Source organism: Mauremys mutica, chromosome 2 (assembly GCF_020497125.1).
Source record: "Mauremys mutica isolate MM-2020 ecotype Southern chromosome 2, ASM2049712v1, whole genome shotgun sequence".
NCBI classification, from domain to species: Eukaryota; Metazoa; Chordata; order Testudines; family Geoemydidae; genus Mauremys; species Mauremys mutica.
The window spans coordinates 49,457,121-49,477,815 of record NC_059073.1 but is presented as its reverse complement, the minus strand read 5'-3'; the positions used below and the strand labels follow the sequence as shown (position 1 = coordinate 49,477,815).

At 40.0% G+C, this 20,695-nt stretch overlaps 1 protein-coding gene across 2 annotated transcripts in view; it reads right to left on the bottom strand.

Annotated features, from left to right (window-relative positions):
• The window catches only part of MMP16 (matrix metallopeptidase 16), a 303,672-nt gene that overhangs the window by 107,423 nt on the left and 175,554 nt on the right, over positions 1-20,695 (bottom strand). For both annotated transcript variants that reach the window (XM_045003066.1, XM_045003065.1), the window contains 2 exons: positions 15,721-15,869; positions 4,941-5,063 (listed from right to left, as the gene is read on the bottom strand). In XM_045003066.1, the coding sequence (XP_044859001.1) occupies positions 4,941-5,063; positions 15,721-15,869 (272 nt within the window). The remainder of the gene's footprint in view (positions 1-4,940; positions 5,064-15,720; positions 15,870-20,695) is intronic.

The window sequence follows — 20,695 nt, the reverse complement described above, 5'->3', positions numbered from 1 at the left end:
GCAAATTATCTGAATGCAAAGGAAAGATAGGAAGAATAGTAAGAGGCTAATATGGTTTCATCAGCAGCTCTAACGACCAGAAAAATCAAAAAGGAATCCTATAAAAAGTGAAACAGAGAAATTACTAAGTAGGAGCACAAAAGAACAGCACAAGCACATCGGGACAAAAGAAGAAAGGCTAAGGTACAAAATGAGTTAAACCTAGCAAGGGACAAAAAAGGCAATATGAAGAGGGTTTATAAATATATTAGGAGCAAGCAAAAGATGAAGGAAAGTGTAGGTCCTATACTTAGTGGGGAAGAAGATCTAAAAATGGATGCTATCAAGAAGGTGGGGTTGTTTAGTACCTATTTTGCATCAGTCTTCACTAAAAAGAGAAATTGTAGCCAGATACTTAGCACAATTAATATTAACAAAAAGTGGGAAGGAACTCAAGTCAAAATAAGAAAAGAGCAGTTTAAAGAATATACGGATAAACTGGACATACTGAAATTGGCAGGGCCTGTTGAAATTCACCTTGGAATACTTACGGAACTAACTGAAGTAATCTTGGAACCACTAGCAATTATCTTAGAGAACTCCTGGAGTAAGATCTCTGAGGACTGGAGAAGGGCAAACATAGCACCTATCTTTAAAAAGGGGAGTGAATTAGACCTGGTGAATTATAGACTAGTCAGCCTTACTTCAATACTTGAATAAAGATACTAAAACAAATTATTAATCCATCAATTTGTAAGAATTTAGAGTTTACTAGGGTGATAAGTAATCACGAACACAAGATTTGTCAAGAATAAACCATGCCAAATAAACCTGATTCCCTTCTTTGACAAAATTACTGGGCTAATAGATAAAGGGGAAGCAGCAGATGCAACATATCTTGATTTTAATAAGGCTTTTGACACAGTCCTACATGACATTGTCATATATAAATTAGGGAAATGTGGTCTAGATGAAATAACTATAAGAGTGGGTGCACAACTGATTGAAAAACCATACTCAAAGAGTAGTTATCCATAGTTAGCCATCAAACTGGGTAGGACATATCTAGTGGGTCCTGCAGGGGTCTGTCTTGGGTCTGGAACTAGTTAATATTTTCATTAATGACTTGGATAATGGTGTGGAGATTATGTTTATTTGATTTGCAGGTGGCACCAAGTTGGGAGGGGTTAAAAACAGTTTGGATGACAGGATTAGAATTCAAAAGGGCCTTGAAAAATTGCAGAATTGGTCTGAAATCAACAAGATGGAATTCAATAATGACAAGTGTGAAGTACTACACTTAGGAAAGTAAAATCAAATGCACAACTACAAAAGAGAAATAACTAGTTGGTGCTGAAAAGGACCTGTAGGTTATATTGGATCACAAATTGAATTTGAGCCAACAATGTGATGCAGTTATAAAAAAGGCTACTATCCTTCTGAGGTATATTAACAGAAGTGTCATATGTAAGACACAAGAGGTACAGTAATTGTCCCGCTTGGCACTGGTGAGGCCTCAGCTAGCATACTGTGTCCAGTTCTGGGCACCACACTCTATGAAAGATGTAGACAAATTGGAGAGTCCAGAGGAGAGCAACAAAAATAGTTAGAAATCCTGACCTATGAGGAAATGTTAAAAAAAAAACTGGGCACATTTACACTTGAGAAAAGAAGACTGAGAGGGGACCTGATATCAGTCTTCAAATACGTTGACTGTTGTTATAAAGAGGATAGTGATCAACTGATCTCCATGTCCCTTTAAGATAGGACAAGAAGTAATGGGATTAATCTGCAGCAGGGGAGATATAGATTAGCTATTAGAAAAACTTTCTAACTACACCTCTATCCTGATATAACGCGGTCCTCAGGAGCCAAAAAATCTCACTGCATTATAGGTGAGACCGCACTATCTAGGGGTAGGGAGAGGAACCACTCCCTGCCCCAGTTCGTCTCCACTCTGCCTTCGCCTCCTCCCTGAGCGCGCCACCATCGCTCCGCTTCTCCCTCCCTTCCAGGCTTGCCACGCCAATCAGCTGTTTGGCCCGACAAGCCTGGAAGGTGGGGAGAAGTGGAGCGGCTGTGGCGCGCTCAGGGGAGGAGGCAGAGATGAGCTGGAGCAGGGAGTGATTCCTCTGCGCCCACCTGTTACTTGCTGCGGCCCTCTCCGCCCCCCCCACCCTCCCAAGCTCACCTCCGCTCTGCCTCCTCCCATGAGCGCGCTGCAGCTCCACTTCTCCCCCCTCCCTCCCTCCCTCCCAGGCTTGCCGCGCCAATCAGCTGTTTGGCGAGGCAAGCCTGGGAGGGAGGAGAAGCGGAGCTGTGGCGTGCTCTAGGGAGGAGGCGGAGCGGAGGTGAGGTGAGCTGGGGCGGGGAGCGGTTCCTCTGTGCCCCCCCTTATGTGCTGCAGCCCCCCTGCCCCATCTCACCTCTGCTCCGCCTCCACCTCCTCCCTAGAGCGCGCCACAGCTCCGCTTCTCCTCCCTCCCAGGCTTGCCACGCCAAACAGCTGATTGGCACATCAAGTCTTTTGGATATAATGAGGTAAAGCAGTCCCGTCCCCCGGAGCACTCCTTTACCGAGTTATATCCGAATTCGCATTACATTGGACCTCATTATATCGGGGTAGAGGTGTATACGGATATTTAAGCATGGGAATATGCTTTCAAGGGAGATTGGAGGTTTTTAAGAACAGGTTGGACAAACATCTGTCAGGGATGATCTAGGTACATTTGTTCCTGCCTCAGTGAACTGGACTACATGATCTCTCGAGGTCCCTTCCAGACCTACATTTCTATGCATCTACATATGATCTCAATTATATTTTACTATTTTAAAAGGTCTGACAATTAAAAAAACAAAAACAAATATTTGATTTAAACACAGCACCTGAGGATATATTCTAGAAACCACTAGCCAAAAAGTTAACAAGGGAAAATCTGGTGCTCACCTCTGCAGCTCAGAGGCCCTCTTAGCATTAGAACCGATGCAGTTCTGCTGTGTGTGGGTCAAAGGATGGATCTCAAGAAGAAACCCACATTAGTAGAATGTGGAGCATAGGCAAGTTTTGGAATACAGTGTTTTTTAGATGTCAAGGAAGTGGCGATGGCCTCATTCTGCTCCCACTGAAGTCAATAGTAAAACTCCCAGAAGCTGAACACTTTTGAATGTCCAATCTATAGCAAGTACGTTCTGTGAGCTCTTGCTGATTTTCATTTGAAAGAAAAGTAGTGCTTGCTCCTGACACTGGAGTGTTGAAATTATACCTTCAATTTTAGAAAACGTCTGGGAAAGTCGAGGCTGTGCGGGGAGGGGAGGGGGGGAGTGAAGCAATTTGCCCCAGGTCCTGGGCCTCACAGGGACCCCCACGAGAATCTAGTATTCTATAGTATTGCAACTTTTTTTTATGGAAAGGGCCCCCGAAATTGCTTTGCCCCAGACCCCCTGAATCCTCTGGGCAGCCCTGGGCAAAATTTGATCTGGGAGGTTAATGTTAAATGGCAGTGGCATATGATAAGGTGACACAGCAGAGTGAAAGTTTTGAGAAAAGGGCAGGAAGCAAAGAACAGCCATAAATTCTTCAAGCTAGACAGGTTACTAGAGGGTTACCAAACAGATTAATATTGGGATCCACCTTTGTAATGCTTTTATGATTAATGACTTGGGTGGCAGAGCAGAACAATATTTCAGTTGCAGGACTTATGAGTGGCATCAAAATGGTGTAATGGGGTGGAGAATCAGGCCCACTGATTTGAGATTTGGGATTACAAACGAAAAGTAAGAATGTTAAACACACACACACACACTTCACATATAAACCCCTAGATTAAGACATTAAAAATGTGGATAAATGTAAAATAATATATTTAGACATACTCCTGCTAGGTGCCGAGTACCTTCAATTCTCATAGACTACAATACTCAGCAATAAAAGCACAAGTTACTTATCTACTGGAACAACTCACTGATGATATGGGGGATTCCCCCATCACTTGAAGTCTTTAAATCAAGATTGGATGTCTTTCAAAAAAGCATTCTCAATCAGAAAATATGGTATTGATAAAGGAATTACTGGGTAAAATTCTATGGTTTGTGTTATGCAGGAGGTCAGGCTAGATGATCATAAAGGTCCATTCTGCATCATATAGTACTGTAAATAGCTGGTCAATGAATTTTAGGATGCTTTGATCCCAGAGAACATTCAGTGCCATGGTGGATCCCATAATCCTGAAGAGATTATGCTAAATTTCTAGAGGACTACATAAAAAATCTCTGCTTTGCTGACAATTTTATGGGCCACATACTGTGTACCCATGACACTTTTTGGCTGACAGCACTACAGCAGGTACATATTTTTGCATAATATATTTTATTTTCCAAGCCAAGGTCATCTTTGATACAGCATGCAACACGTCCTGTAAATTGCAAGTCAGATCAAGAGTTTCACTGATAAATACACACCCCTATGCCTATTACTGTGTGGGCATGAGACGGCTGTGTTACTGACTCACCAAAATTTAATCAAATTCATTTATATTTTGAAATTGACCTGCAGGCACCTGCATTTGCAGCTACTGCCTTCCTCCAATGACCTAATTTGCATATTTAAATTAGAGCCCCCAATTCCATTAGACTGTTCCTGCATTCAGTGTGACTTTTTCTAAGAAGTTGCCAAGAGGGTTGAAAGGTAGAGTTAGGGGGAACATTGGAGGTTAATTTGGTGCTGAAAGCTTCAAAGAACATTCTGTTTAAATGCAGATAATTTAAATCCAAGAAACTCATTCCATCCTTTTGCAGCATGTGAGTAGTTACTCCAGGGATACCAAAATCAATATTTTTATACCACACACCAACGTCTTGACAATGCATAGTAGACATTTAGAAAATAATATTTAAAAACATTTGTTTTCTTTTAATAAAATGTTCAGTGATACCACCAAAAGGTTTATCGATTTTTTTTGTACCTGTAAGTGATATGTTTGTGTTGCCACTTCTGTCCCGTTAATGCATATCGTTTTCGACGAATGTTAAATTTGGAGCTACCTCTTCTCTGGTCAGGCACACCGCATCGAGGCTTCTTCATCCAACTGCAAAAATCAGTATTGCACAGTTACACTATCTTATCAGCCATATTCAGGCCAGAAAGCAAATTGCAACAGACTTATCCAACAGACGGCAGTAGCCATACCTCTTAAAAGTTATATATTGTTCACTTTTACATTTACTCACAATAATGATTATAAATATGAAAAGTTACATGGCTAAAGATTTTTTTGTTGGTGGTGGTGGGAGGCGAAAATAACATGGGGCATCAGAACTTCAACATGTCCCATGCTATTCAAATATAAATTCCTCTCCTATTATTTTTTAAATTTTCTTTCCCTGCAATCACTGCATAATAGCGCTTTGGTGTCTCTCATCTGGCCGAGTCTTGTAGCATTAATAATTTATTCTGACTCTAATGAGATAATGAGGATCTATATTATAGATTATTGACTATACATGAGGTTAAAATATTTACATGAAGATGTAAAGTCTTGATTCTTTAATCATAATTTTTCATTTCATATTCTTTCTTTTCTGTCACAGTGTCTTTATGTTTGGATAAGCCCAATTTCCTTTCATCAAATGGTCCACTCAAAAAATATAAAGGCATTTTATCCAATACTCCGGGACTGCTAAAGTAATTATATCATTGAGCTCCCCATTAAATATTTGGCTGCCCTACTGTCCCTCTATATTAGGAAGAGTAGCCACCTTAAATAGTAACCGTAGCCTCTCAAACTCAAGAATTTGCCTGATAATTTTGAATGTGCTGTATAGCATTAACTTCAAAGGTTCTGATCCACTTTTGCCATGTCCCATAAGAGTTCAACCAGCTAGTGCCAATTGCTGAAAAACAGAGAGTAACATGAAAGTGTGTTAAAGAAGCTCTAGTGTTTCTGTGGAAGCTATCAGAGGGGTAGCCGTGTTAGTCTGGATCTGTAAAAGCAGCAAAGAGTCCTGTGGCACCTTATAGACTAACAGACGTATTGGAGCATGAGCAATATATATATGCAAGCCAGAAGCAGGCTAGAGATAAGATATATACCTGCCCCTGGAAATTTCCACTACATGCATCCGACGAAGTGGGTATTCACCCACAAAAGCTCATGCTCCAATACGTCTGTTAGTCTATAAGGTGCCACAGGACTCTTTGCTGCTTCTGTGGAAGGTGTTTACTTGGAAAGGTGGGTCTCAAATATTTTACATTTTTAAGTGTATGTCAGGGTTATAATGATTTGGTTTGATGGTCTGACTTAGGTGTACATAAGAAAGTATCAGATTCTGATATTCATGCTCTAGTTGAATGAATGGTTTCTCACTTGTGGAGTAAGGGGTTATTTACCATGAATAAAGTATCACAATCCAGACCACAGAGATTATGCAATGGAAGTGAACACTCACAAAATAATTGTCCAGTGCCGCCACACACATAACAAGACATTTATTTTCTAAGTGGAAGACATTATGTGGCAACTTTCTATTCCATTTACTTGATTTCTATTATGCCAAATAATTAATGATGTAGATGCTGTAGCTGTATCTGTTGTTTTCTGATACCATTGTCCTTACTATACCATTACTGAAAAGCTGTATTAGCTTGGAGAACAGATTTTCATTTCAGGCAAGAGCTTAACTACCCTTTCTATAAATTGCATTTATCTGTATACAATGTACACCGTCCATATACATATATACATATACATGTTTAAGTCCCCACCCTTTGATTGGCTGACAGAATTCACCTGACCCATCATCCAATTAATATTCAAATTACATTTACTATATCAGTCCCCAACATACAGAGATAAAAAGCAAACTTTCATTTGTCCTACAGAAGCTCTTAGTCCAGTACAACTGAGAGAGATTAAGAAAAGTCTTTGGGGTTTGCCACAGTGGAAACAGTGCATGCTATTGTGATAAGGAGCACTTTTATAGATGTATTCCAATGACACCATTGAAGTGCTAAAGAAAACAGATCTTGTCGTACAAACTGCAAACAGAGGTTTAACAGTACTTGTGATGTAAATTTTCAACCCTATGCTCAGGGAATTAAGTGTGCATTCTAATTAATACAATGCAAATCATATGGTAGATTAGCTAAATATTTAAAGACAGGAAAATGGAATATGGTGCTTCTCTCTAACATAGGTCAAGCTAACTTCCAAATTTTAGATATTTATATACACATACATTCACATCTATGCGTGTCAGGCATTATATACACCAGAGGCATGTATGTATGTGTGTGTGTGTGTGTATATATATATACACACATATATATACATATATATATATGTATATATATAAAGCTATTATTTAGATGACAACATATGAGTTGAGATACCTAACTTTAGGCAGCCAAGTCTGAAAAGTTTAGCTGTTGTGCTTTTTAGCACATAAAGGAGACATATCTATATCATCTGTATATGCTGCTTGATATGTACAGGCATCTCCTGTAAAACATGATCTTTCAATCATGGGAGTATATGCAGGGCCTACTCACATCAGTAAGGGTTGTGGGGTCAGGTCAATCTTTCCAAAGACCTTGACTGGTAACATCTCCATAATGTAGCATAAGTATAGGAGCCAAAATTTTCAAACTTGGCTGCTTCAAGTCAGACACTTAACCATATTTATGCACCTAAATAATAGCCTGATTTTCAGAGGTAGATATCACCATCTATTTAGGTGCCTAAATATGGCTTTAGATGCCTAACTTCAGACAAACAAGCCTGAAGTTTTGGTCATCAAGTTTAAAAAATACTATTATAGATAAATTACAGAATAATTATAATTCATTTTTTAAAACCTAACTACAGATTCATGTCTTGCACATGAAGCAGTTGATTACCATAAATATTTTCAGAAGGATTCTGTAGCCTCTGCAAAGGGATTACAGATTGTGTAGCTATCTTACTTTCCCCCCAGCTGCTATACTATTCTTCTGCATTACAGCTGGTTTCACATATCTTTAAACAACCTGGATTACGCAAAGCAGATGTCAGTAATTTGCAGGGATATACGATGACTGCCAGCTAAAATTTGTTCTAATAATAAAATAATAATAACAAAGGGCCAGTGTGACATTATCTGACTAAAATATAACCATGCAAATCACTATTGCTACCACTGTTACATAATTGCAACAAATCTTATACAAAGTGTGACATGTGGCCAGAAAGGGTTAAGCATCTTGCAGGCCAATTGACCCAGAATCAACCTGTAGAGACATGTTAGAAATGGTAACTAGGACCATTTCATGCTAGATAGGCTAGAATTTTGAAGTGCAAACCTGTATTGTTAGAGAATTAGAGGTGATACTAATTGTGTGTGTTTACTTGTATCTTAAATGCTAGCCATGTAAACAGACAGTTCCTGTCTGTCCCCATAGCTATAGATTCAGAGATCAAAAGGGAACATAACATTTAGATTAATCTTGGGTGAAATAATGTCGTTGTCTATATGTCTCTTTAAAGTTTGTGATAAACTGCTTGATGGTTGAATTATCTTATGTTAATCCATGTAGTTAATTATCGGTTAGGTTTAGGAAACAGAAGGTTACATCAAAAGCCTATTGTTCACCGAGGACTGTATGGTCAACTGGCTGCTGGAAAACTGTATAAAAGACCCTCGGGTCCTGATCCTGTCATCTCAGATCTGCTTGATGCTTCATGCAGGGGAAGCTTAAATTGTAAGGCTGAGATCCCAGTCCTAAGCTGGAACACACTGAATATGAACATTGGTCTATAACCCATGGACTAATTATGAGAGAACTCTTTGCAACTACAAAGCTCACCATCTCTGCTATGAATCTGAATCTCAAGAATTATACTCATATCTGTATGTGTGTTGATCTTATAATCAATACTCTCTTTTTTCTTTTTTAATAAATTTTAGTTTAGTTAATAAGAATTGGCTGGAAGTGTGTATTTGGGTAAGATCTGGAATATTCATTAACCTGGGAGGTAACGTGTCTGATCCTTTGGGATTGGTAGAAATTTATATGATGAATAAGATTTTCAATAATCCTCATTATATTTGACTTGGGTGTCTGGGTGAAGGCCTAAGCCTGGGTTATGTCAACGGAATTGTGTTGTTGGCTTCTGGGTAATTACAGAAGCTATTTTGTGCTGGCTTGGTAAATCTAACTATTGGAATATCCATCAGCTTTGGGGACTGCCTGCCCCATTCTTTGCAGTTCACCCTAATTGAGTGACCTCAGTTGGCTCCCCTGGGACTCTGGTCACAGTCAGTAATTTGCAGGGATATATTATGACTGCCAGCTAAAATTTATTCTAATAATAAAATAACAACAACACAGGGCCAGATTCAAATTTCAGTCACAACCGTGGAAATAAAGGGGAGTACCATTCTTCTCAATGGAATTGCCTTGGAATTACATCTGAGTAAATGAGATTAAAAATTGGCTCAGAGTTTTGCTTGTTTTTATATATACACACTGTCAATAGAACTTATTTTGAGTAGATGTTAGATCAACATGCAGTTACCATGCATTTAAATTACAGGACATATTTACACTATGTAAAGGAAAACACACACACACACACACTGTAAAAACCAGACATATAAGTAACAAAAGACAAGTTCTCTCACCTTAAGGTGATATCACTACGTCAAATGAAAGAAGCAAGGAATAAAGCAAAAAAACACAGAACTATTATATTTTGTTAGAAATGCTGTACAGAAAAAATCAGGCTCTGGTACATATTAAGAAATCACTTCAAAAATAGTATTTTAAAGTTGCTGTCTTTAAATCAGTTGAAAAGATACCCAATTTTAAATTAGTCATCTTAACTGATGGATACAGTGTTTAATAACAGGGTTGGCTCACCTGAAAGACATAGGCCTGATAAACACTGAAATATCCAAAGCTGTAAATTGGAAAATGAATCCTCAAAGCTATTATTGGAATGAGCTCTGAAGTTATGTTGAAGTTTCAATATTCTTGTAGAGAATTTTTTAAGCATTGTAAAAGGCTTTATACTCAAGACAGGGATTTAGTATAAAAGATGAGACCAACTAGTAGCCAATGGGAATTCAAATTTCAGCATTCTATCATTTCACTTCAGGTTTTTACAATCTAAATAATTTACCAAATCCCCAAACACCATGATTTATTACATCTTTTTTTTTTAAAGTAATTACTTCCACATAAGGTTTTAAAATGTCATAAATCTGTCAAATACATTATGCTTGTATGCTTTTAAATTGAATGGCTAAATTATGACCTACATATCATACCATGTTCATGACTACTAACCTTATGTTAAAGGGAGAAGTGTGGCTCACACAGACTATAAATCCCACTCTAATTTAAACTGAGGCCTTTGCACATCACGTGTTGGCTCTCTAGCCTTGTATCAAATCATACCTCTCTGTATTAAACCTGAGAGGAGCCGCAATCTTCTTATTTTAGTGCACATTAAGGGTTAGACTCCTAGCAAACGGACAGCTATTTTTGGTACCTCAAAGTTTTAAGTGATTTCTTCAATGTCCAGTGTCAAGAGTCCAAATGCAAATCATCAGTACACATCCTCTTTATCATAAGAGTAAATGCAGATTATAAACACTTTATGGTATACAAGTTCCTCTTGGTCTTTTTTATTCTTAAAATGATGTAATGAATATTAACAACTCTATCCTCTCATTGATTGCAGGGAAACTTCACATGGATAACACCACTGATGGTCATTACATTTGTGTATTGTGGGTATATTCTTTCCCCCAGTTCCCCTATGTATCAGTAAGCAAACTGACAACTATAAAGCACATTGACCCCTGCATTTCTGGTCAGTTCGGGAACAGCGTACGTTGATAAAAACAGAGATGGACTTTCAACAATACAATATTTTCTCAAGCAACAAAAGGGAAATAACTGTTGTTTACGAAAACAGAGGCTTTCTAGGAATCTTTTCCCTTAGTTCATTATTTACACTTATATTTTAACCTGTATAACTCATCTGTGTAACAGCTTTTTTAGAGGATTTTTTAAAATGAATTCAGCACTTAAGAAAGGTGCCAGATAGACAGCACTTGTGACTGAAGTCTTTTCTTTGGCCATAGGATACTGCACACCAAATTCTGCTCTCAGTCCATCAATGTAAACAGTGAGGAACTCCACTGAAGTCAATGAAGTTACACCGGGGTGGATCCAGAGTAAATGAGAGCCAAATACGACCCAATATATAAGCAGAGCAGCCCCAGATTTCATATAATTCCACTCTAACTTTGTAAATCTAGAAAACCTTGTACTGAATATGTCTGTGATTATTATTCAAGCTAAACAGAGCACTAGATAGACTATACTTCACAAGTAGAGGTGGACAGCAACTTTTTGAGTAAACTTTGAGTTGGAAAATGCCAACTTGTCAAAACCAAAACTTTTCACAGATACAGTTTTGAACCTAGATCACACATATCCAAAGAGAGTTCCCTAACCACCAAGCTATAAAATCAGTCCCTCTTGTGCTGGTCACATAAATATTTAATTTATACAGAATGAAACAGTTCAAACAGGAGAAATTGAAAAAGCCTGAGTCTATAACCTAGTGGCTAGGACACTGCGCTGTGGGACACACTGATTCAAGTCCCTGTTCCAAATCAGGTACAGCAGGACTTAAACCAGGTCTCCTACTTTGCAGGTAAGTGTGTAACCAATGGACTATTGGCTATCATTTGCCAAGAGGAGAAAGAGTCCCTCTTTCTCTCTCATTTTTTCATCGACAATTTTGACTGGTTATTTAAGATCAAAAAAGTATGTGAGTATCATATTTTTCAGAAAGAAACAGAGGAATGATTTGGGCCATTTTAAAAAAAAATGGAACCTTGGCTTCCAAAACAAGGGGTAAAACTGGGAGAGAGAGTTGCAAAGATCAACATTAGATTCAGCAACAGAAAAAAAAAACATTGAAAATTTAAGGATCCCTCTGAAGGGTATTTTGTTTTGTTTTTTTCTTCAGGGTTGCCTTCTCTTACCCTTTATTTCCTTCCCACCCAACCATGGCATTACATCAATTTCCACAAGAGTCTGATTTAAAGTCCATTAGTCAATGGAAATCTTTCCATTAACTTCAGCAGTCTCTTGATCAGGCCCTTAGTCAGCAAAGATGGATGTGGTTCCCTTCCCTCCTTGTGTTAGGCAGAGGGAGTCTCTGGAGATTGACATAAGATGTTCCATTTCATGCCAGGGACTAAGTGTGCTGCCTCTCTAGTAGTTCGTATCCACAGCTAGTCTAGGGAACCAAGTTCAAGGCTTCAGCTCAGAAAATGTGTATGGCTAATCCTCCAACATTGTTTTCATATCAATTGCTATGGCAGCTACTAAAACAAACCACTGTTTTTGATTTAATAACTCAAAATTTCTGCTCATTATCATTTCTGAGTATTAGACTCACAATTAATATATAAGCAGCAGAAGCCATGGAGAAGTGGAACTCCACCATATCATAATTGTTTCTGCAGAAACAGGCTCGTAGAGAGCTCCTGAAAAGGGTATTACTAGGAGCATGCTCATTATTTGACTAAAAAAAAAATACAGAACATTTCTTTTATGAACTTTGTCAAACATCACATTCTATTTAGAAATTTGTGAACTATGATACTATCACCAGGGCAGGCAATTCTCTACACGAGAGCACTTATTCTAGAGCACCTGTGTTTTAATTAATACAGTTTTGGCAGAAATGTGCATCAGATGATTGCAGAATAGCATAGCTACTCTTTTTTGCCATAGAGTTCTACAGTAAATTAGACTTTCGTTGATTTATTTCAGGGAAGTGAAAATGTAGAAAACTGATCAAATGCGTTAACTTTTGAAAACATCATTTGTATGAAATGTTGACTGTGGTTATTAATATATGGATGTCATCATGTAAAATACTAATGCAAATACCAAAGAATGTTCTTACTGGATTTATCAATGTGATAATGGTTTTGTTTATACAATCTCCTTCCAGTTGGCATTCAATGATTTCGTTCTTTTCCACCTGTTACTCCCAAGCCCCATCTATAAAACAGTTATCAGGTTTCTCAAGATCCCTGATAAACAAATTCCAAAATACACTAAGAAGGCCATTATGGAAATTGCATGTAAAAAGGGACAGGTGAACACCTGTAATATTTTTGTATGCCAAAATATTCCTTAAGGGATATTTTGTTTCATACAAAAACAAAGTCCTCCCAAGAGATTTTTGATGATGTTGTTGCTGCATATATTTCTCTGCTAATATTCCCAAAGTTGGTTCCTATCAAGCAACTGCATTAAGTTATTTTAATTGTTTGTCCTCCGATAACTAAGTGGTATGCTGTAATCTCTTCTCAATGAATGGGAAATAAGCAGGTAAAGCCCTGTGCAACAAGATGAGAACTCTGTTTCTACTAGGTCCTCATTGCTGTATTTATTTTGTACAGTGAGTGTCGTTTGTTGGTTCCCAAACTTTTATTACCAGGTTTATTATCCACAAAGGAAGAAATGTAAAATTGTCAGATATTTCTAGCTGGAAAAAAAAAAGTGTTTCCTCTCTCAAGATCAGACTGTTCCAAAATATTACAATATCTGAATAATTTAAAAGGAGTGTACAGACTCTGGAATATTGTCTTTTTCTCCTAGGCACATGTAAGCCACTTGGGGTTCTGTCCTTAGTTACATAGGTAGAGCTTCCATTGATTTCAGTGGTCAAATGGATGTAAACGAGGGCCAGCTTTGGCCCAGTGTGTATGCTCCTCTCTCAACAGAAATGTCTGATGGGCCAGATTCTGCCTTCAAATTACTCTCATGCAACCCAGTTGAAGTCAAATGTAAGTGTGTAAGTGAATAAAGAACTCACCCCAAGTGGCTTACATGTGCCTAGGAGAAAAAGACAATATTCCAGAGTCTGTACACTGTACTTCTGTGTGTGAATAAGCACATCATGCTTTACTACCTACACTGAGGAAGATAGATGATCATGTATACAAGAGAACACAAAACAAAAGATTGCAATTACTGTGTAAGATAAATTTACTTGTATCCCAAGTGGCACGGAAATAAAACAGGCTTGCCAATTTTCTAGCTAACGTGCCCACTTTAATTTAGCTTAGTTTGAAATTTTTGTGCATGTACAAATATTTTTCCTTCAGACTGAAGCTCTTTATACAGTATCTGCTGCTTGACAGCCAATAGCAGAGAATGGCCACTACCTTTCCCCTGGTTTGCCACTTCCTATCCTTCCCTTGCTGCCAACTCACAACAGATTATTTTCCTTCTAGCAAAATATATGGCCTCATCAAAACCACCACTAATGCAGCTTTTAAAAACCCTATAGTAGGTGGCGCAGCTGCACTCTCCCTGCATAGCTCAATCATTTTAGCTCTGCAAGGAACCTGATCTGTAATCACCACTCTGGAGGCTGAATCCGAAACATGCTTCTGAACCTGGCTATTTCACAAGGCAGCACACACTTTCTGTTTCTCTTCCTGCTGCATTATCTGTTACAAGGTCTTTTAAATTCGTAAGTCCAGGGACGTCTGACCCACTCACCTCCCCTTAGGGCTGCCCTAAAAACTGCTTCGCTTTATTGCTTTTCAGTGCAATAATGCATGTGCTAGTGGGATACAATGATTTTTCCAATCCTTCTTTGGCATCAGCAGTTTAGGTAGACTCTTTCCTAAACTGCTAAGTGATTAAAAAAATCATTCCTGTCCTCTATTTTACCATGAAAGAATAACAACAAATGCCACATAGAGGGGTAGGGGTGTGGAGGAGGGCTGGGCACAAGGGAGAAGAATTCTTTTCAGAAAGCTTTTTGTTAATTTTAGAATAGGAGTATGGATTCATTTGCATGTAATAACCAGTGGATATATTGCCATGGTGCTATATTTTTCCTCTCTTGATAGTCAAGCAAAATAACTTATCTAAAAAAAGAAATAAAACCCCTATTAAGTTTCAACAGAGATAAGGCAAGCAAACAGTTCATTTGTTACACGTTTCCAGGTTTGTTTTCTTAAGCGTGTACTACTATACTTTTATTATTATTCTTTTTATTTGACATTGCTTTATGCCTTTGTACATGAATTTCAATCATAATGTTGCACAGAGTTAGGCTGTGTACACCGATATAAAACTCAAAATGGCAGTGAAATCATACATCATGTGCTCAACACCACTAACATTTCAGAGAGCTTGCAAAACTAAAAATCTATTTTATATTAAAATGATCACGTGTGTTTATGTCACTGGAAACCATTAAATGAATGGACCAGTTGACAGCTTGAAAGATTTTTGCACTGAGGAAGACAAAGGAATCTTCCCTGAAGATTTTCCACCAAAGGGAGAGTCCCCTTGAAATGTTTATGCCCACCAGAATACTTTTTCTGACATTTTTCTTATCCACTATCAGATGGCTTATGCGTCTCCTTTTGTGTTATCTATTAGCCATTCCCACAGTTAACCCTCCAATCCTTTATTTTTAATCACACTTCAAAAGCAGAGGGCAAGGCAGGGCTGACAGTGGAAATTTGCCAACTAGCCAGTATGAAATAGAGCAGAAAAAAAGAAAGGACAGTTTCATTCCCTATTTGAAATTGCTGCACTCTTTGGATATCCCAGTCATTGCAGTTCATGTGCTTTCAAGTTCCTACAGTCCTACTTTATTTTGTTGAAATATAAAAGTTGAGAGCACTTCAGTGCCAGTTACTTACTCAATTGTGTTTCTGTCCACTTTTCCTGTCATATTAATGCCATAGAACTGCTGCATGGCAGCTATAGCTGACTGCATGGTCTCTGCAGAGCGCAACACTGACATGCTGGGGTCAGTTGGTGGAAGGTAGCCATACTTTTGTAACCAGACCTGCAATGACAAGTACAGTTCCTATTACATAGAGATTACAGTTAAGTAAAATATCACCTAGTAGTTAGCCTCCACGTCATATCTGATGAAGCTTTTAAGTCACCAAACATAAATCATGTTAGTTAGTTTGTAAAGAAGAAACTCTTTGGGGCTTTTATTTCACCAACTTTGTTAAGGATTCTACTGTTTTAAGACCAAGAGCAGGTTATACCCTTGAGCCAGTTCCAATTATTATCTGCAAGTGCCAGCTTCAACTATTTACAGTATTTATTTATTTCAAGTAACAATTTAAGCACTTATCCCTGGCTCTAGGCACTTCCACTAATTTTTAAAGCAAAAAAAACTATAAAATCCACCACACATGTCAAATATAATTGACTACTCACATGGTGCATAAAAATATTTGCCCACTATAACAATAAATCCACAATAGCTCTTACACACAATGACACTGTTCTTATTTCCTTCTCAAACAGCCATGAAGAAGATGAGTTTGAAACATGCAAAGAAGGTTAACAAGTCTTTACTCTCATAGGCAAAAGAGTGGGGAGGAGGGGCAGGATGAAGTACCAGAGCCAACGCCCATTCCTGGTGAAAAACCTGCCAACAGCCTCCTCCTTTCTAAATCTACATGAATCTAGCTCAGATGCTTATGATGCTCCCAATTGTGATAGTATGGTACAGGATCAGAAGTGATTACTCCTGGGGAGGGGCTGGTCCCAAACCATTTAAGGCTTTATAGCCGGGGTAGCTAAACTGAATGACCCTCCAAGCTGCATACAACAATCTTCAGAAGTTCAAGAGCTGGGGCGCACCTGCTGGGGCTTCAGCCCTGTGTGAAGAGGAGTCTTGGGACCAAAGGGAGGTGCGGGAAGTGGCGGCCAGCACGTCCCCTTGGCCTGTGTCACTTCCCGCAGCTCCCATTGGCCGGGAATGGCAAACCATGGGCACTGGGAGCTACAGGGGGCCGTGCCTGTGGACGGTCAATGTAAACAAAATATCTCGCGGCCTGCCAGTGGATAACACTGATGGGTTGTGTACCGAAGGTTGCCGACCTTGCTCTATACCAAGGGTTCTCAACCTTTTTCTTTCTCCTGAGCTCTCCCACCCACCCCACCATGCTATAAAAACTCCACGGCCCGCCTATGCCACAATAACTGGATTTCTGCATATAAAAACCAGAGTTGGCGTTAGGAGGTAGCAAGCAGGGCAATTGCCTGGGGCCTCATGCCACAGGGACCCCCACAAAACTTCATTACTCAGGCTTCAGCTTCAGCCCCTGGTGGTGGGGCTGAGGACACAGGCTTCAACCCTGGACTTCAGCTTTCTGCCCTGGGACCCAGCGAGTCTAATACTGGCCCTGCTTGTCGGCCCCCCCTTGAAACCTTCTTGCAGCCCCCCAGGGAGCCTCGGACCCCTGGTTGAGAACCACTGCTCTATACCCAAGATACCAACATGGCCTCCATCACCACAGTATCTGAGATGCTCAAAATCTTTAATGTATTTATCCTCACAATATCCCTGTGAGGTAGGGAAGTGCCATCACCCCCATTTCACAGATGGGAAACTGAGGCACAGAGGGCTCTCTCGCTGCAGTCCCAATTTGTGAATTCAAGCCTCTCCCCTGCACTCACCTTATTCATTAATCCACAGCTCTACCTCCAAGCAAGCTTTTCTAATCAGTGAATTTGGGGCTTCCCCACCATAAATGAATTGCAGGCTTCTCTCTCTTCTCCTAATTACTGAATTATGTTTCTTTACCAAACTTCTAAAGTTGAGGTGACAAGACTAGACCCTGTGACGCCCTGAATGAAAGAACACTTAGGACACATGAGAAAGAACTATTCTTTACAACCTCTCACATAAGCAGCCATCCTAGAGCAACGCCATCTACCCTCGCAAGGGTGCACAGATATGTCAGCAACACTTTGTGGTCAACAATATTAATATCAAATGAATCGGATGAAAAAAGTACAGCCACACCTCCTCAATCCTACTTGGCCTCATGCTAGACCATATGCCTGGCCCGGTCTAAATGCACCAACAGAGGTCCCCCTGTGTCATTCATCCAAGTCTTGGTTATACATGCAAAGTTGAAAGCCTTATTGTTGATCAAATCAACTGATGGTGATAACTTTATTAACCACCAACCATCCACAAAAGATGAAGATATGGGTCATTGCCAATGCAGGAACAAGACTGTTATATATGACTGAAATAAAATCCTCAGGTTTATCAGCAGCTCAGAAGTCTTAACTCAAGTAGGCTTAAGCTGTACCTGTCTACCACATCCATAGTTTGTATTGAATCAGAAGGATGATGCTGTGTTCATCTGGCTCTACAAAAAGGGAAGGTGTCCTACCAGGTCAGTATTAGCATATTCCCTGCCCACTGCTGCCTCAACATTCCATCTCAGAGTACAAATGTGACTTAGCCCAATAGCAGTGGTCTATGCAATGGACAAGATTATACTGTCGGGTCCCATTTGACTCCAGCTTCCACATTTTGGGCCAAAGTTTTTACTTTATACACTTCTGCTCTCTGGGCACCTTCTGGTTGATCAGGTCTCTGAATTCCAAGACTTCCCTGTAGTGTTTTCAAATAATAAAAATCCTACCTGTTGCAATGCTTTCTATAGGAGGTCCACATCTGTTTTCATTCTTGGATTCTCACTCCCTAGGCTGGGGCCGCAGGAGTAGTGTGAAATGTGAGGTTGAGGGAGCACAGTCTCCAACAGATTAAAGACGGTGTGGATGGGCTTTAAAGGAAATAGGCACAGCTCCCCTAAGGAGAAAGTTGATGATGACACTATGGAGACCCAAGAATGAGGTTATTTTCTGGGCTCACTTATCACCTCAGAACAAAGCAGGGGAGGAGAAGCAAAGACTTGCAGAGAGTGAGACCTATGCAGGAAATGAAAACAAACCAATTAAGTGAAGTGCAAAAGAAAAATCGTTCTTGACAACACTTTGCTGTTGCCTGAGAGAGTACCAGCTTCTTCCTCTGGTATTCCAAATATGGATTTGTACCCTGTGGAGCAGAGACTGCTTTCCATGTAGATGCTCATCCCAAATGGCAGAAGCACATTGTTTTTGACTGTAGGCTTCCGAGGCAATCTATCACTGATCCCCTGTTAGGGCTGCCCCCCTTCCAATTCTCACTCTGCTCACTGCATAGCACAGGCAGCATTGCAAGCTGGGATGGAGGGATATAGAGGAAGTCATCAGTGCCTGACTTCACCAGAAGCTGAAGCTTCACTCCCCTCCATTAGGGAAGTGGTAAAGAGCAAGAGTGCAAAGGGGAGAAAGCAGGGCAGGCTGATACGCCCCATGACAGGGTGGGAGAAAAGTGGGTAGGGTGGTGTGGTAGAAGAAGCATCGCAGTGGGCACAAGAAAAAGAGAAAAGGATAGAATACCCCTCAAAGAGCAGGAAGAGGTCATTGTGTGAGTAGAAGGCTACCATAATCCTCCCTCAGTTTTCAGAACAATAATAAGTAGGGGAAGTCACTGGCAGTGTATGGGAAGGTCACATTGAATCATAGAATCTCAGGGTTGGAAGGGACCTCAGGAGGTCATCTAGTCCAACCCCCCTGCTCAAAGCAGGACCAAACCCAACTAAATCATCCCAGCCAGGGCTTTGTCAATCCTGACCTTAAAAACCTCTAAGGAAGGAGATTCCACCACCTCCCTAGGTAACCCATTCCAGTTTTTCACCACCCTACTAGTGAAAAAGTTTTTCCTAATGTCCAACCTAAACCTCCCCCTCTGCAACTTGAGACCATTACTCCTTGTTCTGTCATCTTCTACAACTGAGAACAGTCTAGATCCATCCTCTTTGGAACCCCCTTTCAGGTAGTTGACAGCAGCTATCAAATCCCCCCTCATTCTTCTCTTCTGCAGGCTAAACAATCTCAGTTCCCTCAGCCTCTCCTCATAAGTCATGTGCTCCAGAACCCTAATCATTTTTGTTGCCCTCCGCTGGACTCTCTGCAATTTATCCACATCCTTCTTGTAGTGTGGGGCCCAAAACTGGACACAGTACTCCAAACGAGGCCTCACCAGTGCTGAATAGAGGGGAATGATCACATCCCTCGATCTGCTGGAAATGCCCCTACTTATACAACCCAAAATGCCATTAGCCTTCTTGGCAACAAGGGCACACTGTTGACTCATATTCAGCTTTTCATCCACCATAACCCCTAGGTCCTTTTCTGCAGAACTGCTGCCCAGCCATTCGGTCCCTAGTCTGTAGCAGTGCATGGGATTCTTCCGTCCTAAGTGCATGACTCTGCACTTGTCCTTGTTGAACCTCATCATATTTCTTTTGGCCCAATCCTCTAATTTATCTAGGTCCCTCTGTATCCTAGCCCTACCCTCCAGCGTATCAACCACTCCTCCCAGTTTAGTGTCATCTGCAAACGTTTCTCTGCAGGTTCAGCTAAGCATTGAGGATATGTCTCAAAATTGACCCAACTGCTGAATCTTTGGGATTGCTCCACTGCTGTCATAGATATCAGTTTACATTGGTGTGCCCTTTCAATGAAGCATCATGCAGCAACACAAGGGAATATACAGAGGGCTGCAAATATAGGAATTGATGGCTCCTGTTTCACTTCTACAGTTCCCCCACTCTGGTAGGAGAGGACATTTTTAATAACTGATTAAAAATCTTTTAGGTTCTGAGTTCCCAATAATTAAGTTATACACAAAACACCTCATTTAAAATTCAGCAAAAACACATCCCTCCAATTGCTGGGAAGCTCCTGAACCTTGTCTTTTTCAGAGAACATCCTCTGGGAAAAAGTTTCAAATGCTGGTAACTATAG